Raw genomic sequence first — 7,456 nt, 5'->3', positions numbered from 1 at the left:
CTCTTCCCTCCTCCCCCCCCCATAGCAAGAAGGAGTCTCTGGGAGTGGCTCCAAGGCAAAGAGGGCAGGAGTAGCACATGGCAGTGGGGGGGAGGGACCGCCGCTGCACAGAGAATTTAGGGGAGCGGGGAGCTGATGGGGGGCTGGTGGTCCACCCTGGTTCCAACCACCGACCAGCTAGCTGCAATGGGCTGCTCTGCCTGCAAGCAGTGGACAAAGCAGGCGGCAGCCAAGCGACGTTAGAAGGGAGCATTTCGCAAAATTAAACGAGCATGTTCCTTAATTGATCAGCAACTTAACATTGACTTTAAGTGAGGAGTTCCTGTAGATAAGGCTGACAGCAGGCTTAGTCATGGAGTTTTGGCGGTTTGTGAAGATCAGAAGCCTCAAGAAGCAGCGAGAACAGCAGCTGAGACAACTGCAACAGCATCTTGAGAAGATTGCAGAAAGCAGCTACCTGCAGAAGCAGCAGCAGCAGAATCTTCCAGAGGGCAGCAGCTTTAGAATTCAGTAGCTACAGAAGCCTCTAAGGCAGCAGAAACCAAGGCTACCGAGACAGCCTGAAGAAGACATCGCTGCAGCCCCAACAGCATCTCCTTCCTTTTGTGACAGAGCAGGATGACCTTTAGGGACCATATCAGAGGGCTTTACAAAAAGTAGAAGTAAGTGTGATTTGTGTCTCTCGTAAAAAGGAATGATTGGGCATGCCTGTCAGTAAAGCTGGATGCCTGTGTCTGAGTGAGATCCACCCCACCCATCCCGCATGACCGGCTGATCACCGCTCACAGGATGTTAGTGTTAAGCAAATGATTTAATTAAATCTGTAACATTGAAATAGTCTCTTTTACGTGCATGTAAAGGTCATGCATACTACATTAAATTAAACAACACTATCGGATTATAACATTAACACTAAGGCCTTTGTGTATGCAGGGTCTGTATATGCCTATTACAGTGTAACTGCTATATGGTCTGTATGTCCTGTGTATTCTGTGTTGTTGTTTTTTTAATTTTGTTTCTCTGCTTCATTATATGACTCTTCAAATGTAATTCTATTGTGTTTTACTATGTTTTATGTATTCTTTCTTGCTTTATTAGATACACTGTTAACTACTCATTTCTTCTAAATAAATATTATTTTGTTTTTGAAGAATTACTGCTTGTGTTGTCCATCTTTGAGCAGAAGGCTGTATCCGTGTCCTTCCAAGGGTTAGCAAGATTAGCTTGCTCTGGGGAGCCCTCTGCGGATCGGAGACAAGTCCCTGGTAACACCCTGGCAATTCCCCTACGGCAGACTACTACCTTATTGCCCCTTTGGATAAAGCAAATGTCTGGGAACTCCTGTCCTAAGGTAGCACCTGTTTCTCTTTGGGTTGTGCAGGGGACCCCCCTTTGCTTGCGTGGAGCCTGGAGCCCCGACACAAAAACCTAAACACAAGTTCTAAGACCATTTATATAAAAGACTATTCGGCATGGAGATGGGTTCAGAGCAACAGACTAAACGGGTATGGGGGACTTAAGAGAATTCAACAGCAACAGTGAAACAGTAAAAGGAAAAAAAAAATCCCAATGGCATAATTTCTTTCTCCACCTCTGGAGGTGCTCAGTTTCCCCCCCTTCCCTGCCCCCCGTTGGTGGGCCTGGTGTTCACCTCCAGCCCCAGTCTTGCAGTGTCCATCACAGTCCTGTTCCTTGGGTTCACACACCCACGCAGCCAGAATAACACAGTCCTTCCACCACGGCTCTTCCCCCCACCCCCTATACACACATTCCTGCCAAGATGGTGCTCCTCCCAACTGTTGATTCTCATAGCTGCCATCTGCTGGGTTATTACACTTCTTTCTTTAGCATCCTGCACCCTAAGGTGCATAGGGCATCCACTAGTTTCCACCATTTATTTCAGTCTTCTGCTGATATGTTCGGGCTTCTGAGTGTCATGTTGATGGATTTCACTTTTCTCTGTTGTTCTGCATGATGTTTTTCTGGGTCACCCTCCTTTTCACTTTCCAGGTAGTGTCCACATTATCACTTGCAGCGGAAGTCATGTTACAGGCATCCATAAAGAGTGTCCTTATACGTCCATCAGTGTCATCTTACAATGTTTGATGCTTTAGGTGAGTTTCTTCTACAAAGAATTTCTGATGTTGCAAGAAACTTTTTCCATTGGAAATGGAAGGTTGTTTTTCATATACTACTTGTATAATATTAGGACGCTTGAGGGTTGGGGGTATAAAACAACTTGGAACAGCATAAAAATGCACCAGTATGGGAGCAAAGGGAACATGGTATTCCTTCTATTGAGGACTTGAAGACGGTAGAAAGTTGTGCCATTTCAGCTATACTAGTATAGTTGAAGTGGTGCAACCCTTCCTAATGTGGATGCAGTAATATCTGTATAAAGTTGATTCCTGTATGTGCAGGAGAATAACTCAATTGGTATAAGTGCATCCACATTGGGGCTTGTATCAGTGTACCTGTTTTAGTAAAAGTCAACTCCTCCCCCCTCCCACAACTGAAATAGTCATACTGGTAAAACTTTTACGTGTAGACCAAGTCTGAGTTAGGCTTATAGTCTAATGAGGTGATCAGGATCAAGAAAGCAAGAGACTAGAGACACAGTTAATCAATCAATAGATACCCAGGCCTACATTTAAAAAAAATAGACATGCAACGTGAAGCATAAGCATAAGTCCAGTATTTGCAGACTCCAATGTGTGTGCCCACATCAAGTGTTTTGTGTATACAAAAGGATGTGTTTTGTCCACACACTTTAAAACATCTGGGCCAAAAAGCTTCTGATTAGAATTGTGGGCTAGAGCTTTCAATGAAGCTGTCTGGGAGATGAATTTGGATTTATCTTCTTCTCCTGGTCCTCTGAAGGCATGTAGGAGTGTATTTAAAAACAAAAAAAAAACCACAGAAATAAAAAAGGTATGTCCTATACTCAGCACCTTGCAAAACATAAATACTTATCTGATATTAAAGCTGTTAGTTTCAGCCATAGACCGCGTAAACAATTTTGCCATTACTGAATTGAAGGACTAAGTAAATTGAAGGACTAAGTAAATCTTGGATTGTGATCAAAGTTACATCAATGTGTGGGTTTGTTTGTTTGTTTGTTTTTTAGTTAGTTATTGGGACTAAGTTAAACTTTGAGGAAACAATTTATTTTGCTGGCAGCTTTGAGTCCCAGCAGTTCATGAAAATTCATCTGAATTAGAAACTACTTTTAATGTTTTATTATTCACCAATAACAGCATAAAGCAAATCTTTACTTCCAAAATAGCCATTATAACTAAGTCTGTTTGATACAAGCTTTTATCTTAAAACCACTTAATCTTATGTCATTGATAAAGCCATTTGAAATCTGGTTTTGGCCACAAGGTGGTGCAGCTGCACTCATAAATAATACTCCGTATCTAGTTCTTGTTATCTCAAAGGGGCTTTCTGAACCACCTCAGAACAAACCCATCAGCTATTAGCACATGCTGTTTTTACAGACCTCAACCACAGGGATTATACAGCTTTTTTCACACAGCTTCTTGGAGGTGAGTCTTTATGTAAGGACCCCAGTTATCTTCCCTTTTTGCATCATGCTTAGTGGCTTGTTCTAAAATAAAAGACAGGGAAGCCTTTCCCCTCCTTTGTTGTAGTATCTGTAGCTTAGGCAAGCCTTGAATGACTCTCCTCTCCAGCTGCTTTCCTACAGAGCTTGCCTACCCTGCTCCCCAACTCCCTTTTCCGGTAAGGGGCTTAATGTTCATTGGGACCTGCCCTCTGATGTATCCCCATAACTGAGGACAGTTGGATGGAATTTTGACCCACTCTGCTTTGAATGCTGATCTTGGGTCCCTATCAAAATATTCTGGGGGAAAAAATCAAATACAGAATTTTCTTCATTGTTAACATTTTGTTCTTGATGGCGGATCTTTCAGGGTCTGAATTTCCCTCATCAAGCTGTTAGGGTTGTGCAGAGGAGCTCCACATTGTGAGCATCCCTGCTGGCAGCTGGGACTGGGACAGAGTTTTGGAGTCATGCACTTGTGGCATTCTGTGGGTATTCATCTGCAGGGCCTCATTCCAATATATAGGTTTTTCTACCTAATCTCTATAGCAAGACCCTCTGATTTGTGTGAGGTACCAATTTGCAATCCTGTAGCATATGGAAGCTTTGGCAGCATCATGAACTGAGTGAAAAAAGCTAGGTGTATAATGACGAGTTAAATACAGAGAGGGTATGAAAGTATTTATTTCAATAGTGTGCTCAGTAACTGAAATGTTTTTCAGTTTGCTTTACATGGACACCGAAACCTTGGGGCTTGTCCACATGGTGCATTAGTCTGCACCAGAGGGGTGTAAATTCTAGTGTGCACTAATGTGTTGTGTGCTAACTGGCCCATGTGAACCCTGCTGGTGTGCACTAAAAGTTCCCTAGTGTGCGTTAATGTTGTACTATTTGATGTGGACTGACAAAAACACCTCAGTTTGATGTGAGACGATGTATTTAAATAAAATAAAATAACCAAGGGCCCAATTTTGCACCCAGCCTAAGTCAATGTCACTTACTTCAGTGGGTCCAGGATCACAGCCTGAATATGCGCTGTGAACTAGACAGATGTGGGCCAAAGGCAGAAATTCAGCTCCACAGCTTGGTGCTGTTCTGATTTAGAGGGTTGATTGTGCCCATTATGGGGATTAGGAGTGAGTAGCCTAAGTCAGACTCACCGCTTTGTGCACTTTTTAAACATCCCCACATGGGACAAATTGAGAAGATAATTGATTGAGCACAAGGTGATTAACCAGTTAAAGTGATTCAGCTTGTCAGCAGAGGACAGTGAAAAGGGAAGGGGGTGGGGTAGGCAAGGCTGGAAGGAAAGGCCAGGGAAACCAAGCCCTGTGTCTGGGCAGAAGGTAAAAGCCTCATATTGATAGGGACAAGGACTTGTATAGCATATGGTAAAAATAAAGCTCATGGTGGTGTCGTTGGCAGGGGAGTGTGTAAGGACTGTTTACAGAGAAGGATCCAGGGTGAGGGAACCCTTCCCTATAACGGCTGTTTGCAAAATATGTGTGGACCTGGGTTCCAATTTCTACCCTTCTCATCTCAAAAGAGTTTGGGGGTCATATGTGGGGTTTAAATTCAGGTAAATCTTTTAGTATGAATTATAGAAAAATACAACACTTTGACCTGATTAATGTGTAGCTACAGGTGTCGAGGCAGAGCTACCATTGCTTTGATTTACAAAATGGTAAAATGACAATTCTTGAAAATGTACGGGGTGAAGCAGCACAGAAAATCCTACTCCAACCTTTTCTCCTGTTTCTAGTGTTCAGGGATATCACACTAGTTTGTTTCTACTTACCATTCATATAATACAGTGCGGGTTTTTTAGTATATTAATGATTGCCTTGCCCTGTAACTAGTCATCAATTTACAAAATTAGTCTCCAGTATAGGTGGGCTAATGATACAGATCTACCTGCTCTGACTCTGTAGTGCACTTCGTTGCTTCTGGATTGAGAGGGATTTCCTTCTGGAGTGCTTGTGATCATGTTTGGTGTGATGTCACTAAATGGGTGGGGTAAAGTCTTACAAAAGCAGCACAACCACAGCAGCCTCAGCCAGCACCAACATGAACTGCAGCATGCTTCACAGAGAGCTGCCCAGCTACGGAATGGAAAAGAGGCTAGACCCAGTCACTCTGCAGCCTTTCTGGGACTTTGTCAAAGCAAAGGAGCCACTGATCCAGTCACCTTACTTTCCAGTGCTGTTTTCGTTTACAGCTTACATGACTTTCTGTCTTCCTTACATTGCACTGGACTTCTTAAGCACTAAAGTACCAGCCGTGAGAAAATACAAAATCCAGCCTCTGATTTATCCAACTCTGGGAATGATGGTACCTTGTATGGTTCAATGTGTCTATCATCACGTTGTCTTTATCTTCCCAGTGACAGTTGCTCATTGGTACTGGAGACCAGTGGATTTACCAGCAATGGCTCCAGAGTTGCCGAGGGTCCTGCTGGATGTAACTGTTTGCCTGCTTCTCTTTGACTTCCAGTATTTTCTGTGGCATTTGCTTCATCATAAGGTGCCTTGGCTCTACAAGACTTTTCACAAGGTTCATCATAAGCATGTATCTACGTTTGCTCTTACCACACAGTACTCAAGTGTTTGGGAGTTACTTTCACTGGGATTTTTTGCTGCCATAAATCCAGTGTTGCTGAAATGCCATCCTTTGACAGAAATGATTTTCTTCCTTGTTAATATCTGGCTGTCAGTGGAGGATCATTCAGGCTATGAACTTCCATGGTCAACAAACAGACTGATACCATTTGGCCTGTATGGAGGAGCTCCGCATCACGATCTCCATCACCTGAAGTTCAGATGTAACTATGCTCCTTACTTCACCCACTGGGACAGACTATTTGGATCACTTGCTCACGCACATTCACAACAATAACAGGGAATTCGTCTGTTACCTAGCTAATTTTGTACAGCTAATAAATTAAAAGAAGAGTATAATTTTTTCCCGAGCCACAGATATAAAATGTGAAATCATTTATAACAAATCTAATTTAATGTCTGTATATATATTTATGGAATTGCATATGTAAGGTCTGTTACTACGTGTTTGGAAACAATGTCACATTATAAGGAAAGCATTAAGAAACACTCACTGCCTTCTTTCCTTTGACTATGCCAGCTTTTATAAAGCATATTGTGTTACTGTGTTTTATACATACAGAGACAAATATTTTCTTACTGTTATAGGATGACTTGTGATATGAATAGAACCAATGCACATAGTGTGCATTAAGAATTCCAAGAAAATATCTTATTTAAAAAAGGTTGCTGCTGGATGGCATTAAATGTCTAATCTGATTCTGTTTGTTCTTTGCAATAATTTGGATCCTTATATTGCATACCCCAGTATACTCTCTATTTTTTTAAGTGGAAAATAAATCTTTATATTTGTTTAAAACTACGTTTTGCTTTCTTATATTTTGGTCCTTAGTCCTCAGAAAATGTATGATTCTGTCTATATGCAGTATTGTTGTTGGTCTGAGGATCTTAGAGAGACAAGAGGGGCCGAGGTAATATCTTCTATTGGTACAATGTCCTGTTGAAGAGCTTGAAAGCTTGTCTCTCTCACCAGCGGAAGTTGGTCCAGGAAAAGATATTACCTCACCCACCTTGTCTCTCTGATTCTGTCTGCACAGTTTGGGGTTTGTTTTGATTTCAGAGGCAGGAGTTTTCTTATTAAAATATTTAGGTTCATGTAGACAAATACATATGCTGAATATCAGAATAGGACCGTTTGCTTGTCCTCCAAAATAAAGCACTAGTCAAGAGAGTTTATTTAATAATTTTCAGTTTTTCATGATACAAAGAAAGGTAGAATTCGGTCGAAAAATCTGGGCCAAATTCCACTCATATTGATTTTGAGTTTGAATAA

General features: G+C 41.8%; 1 protein-coding gene across 1 annotated transcript; it reads left to right on the top strand.

The window, feature by feature from the left end:
- Nucleotides 1-1,991: 1,991 nt before the first annotated feature.
- Nucleotides 1,992-6,925, top strand: CH25H (cholesterol 25-hydroxylase). Its single transcript, XM_077821917.1, has 2 exons — nt 1,992-2,114; nt 5,497-6,925. Exon 2 carries the CDS (start codon nt 5,573-5,575, stop codon nt 6,458-6,460), a length of 888 nt encoding a protein of 295 aa, XP_077678043.1. The 5' UTR covers nt 1,992-2,114; nt 5,497-5,572; the 3' UTR covers nt 6,461-6,925.
- The last annotated feature ends 531 nt before the right edge of the window (nt 6,926-7,456 follow it).

Source organism: Eretmochelys imbricata, chromosome 7, assembly GCF_965152235.1.
Source record: "Eretmochelys imbricata isolate rEreImb1 chromosome 7, rEreImb1.hap1, whole genome shotgun sequence".
NCBI classification, from domain to species: domain Eukaryota; kingdom Metazoa; phylum Chordata; order Testudines; family Cheloniidae; genus Eretmochelys; species Eretmochelys imbricata.
Note: the sequence above shows the minus strand (reverse complement) of the source record. Positions and strands in the feature narration are given on the sequence as shown.

Bases quoted from the DNA above. Each gene is read 5' to 3' on its own strand.
- CH25H (XM_077821917.1), top strand. From the start codon at position 5,573: ATGGGTGGGGTAAAGTCTTACAAAAGCAGCACAACCACAGCAGCCTCA.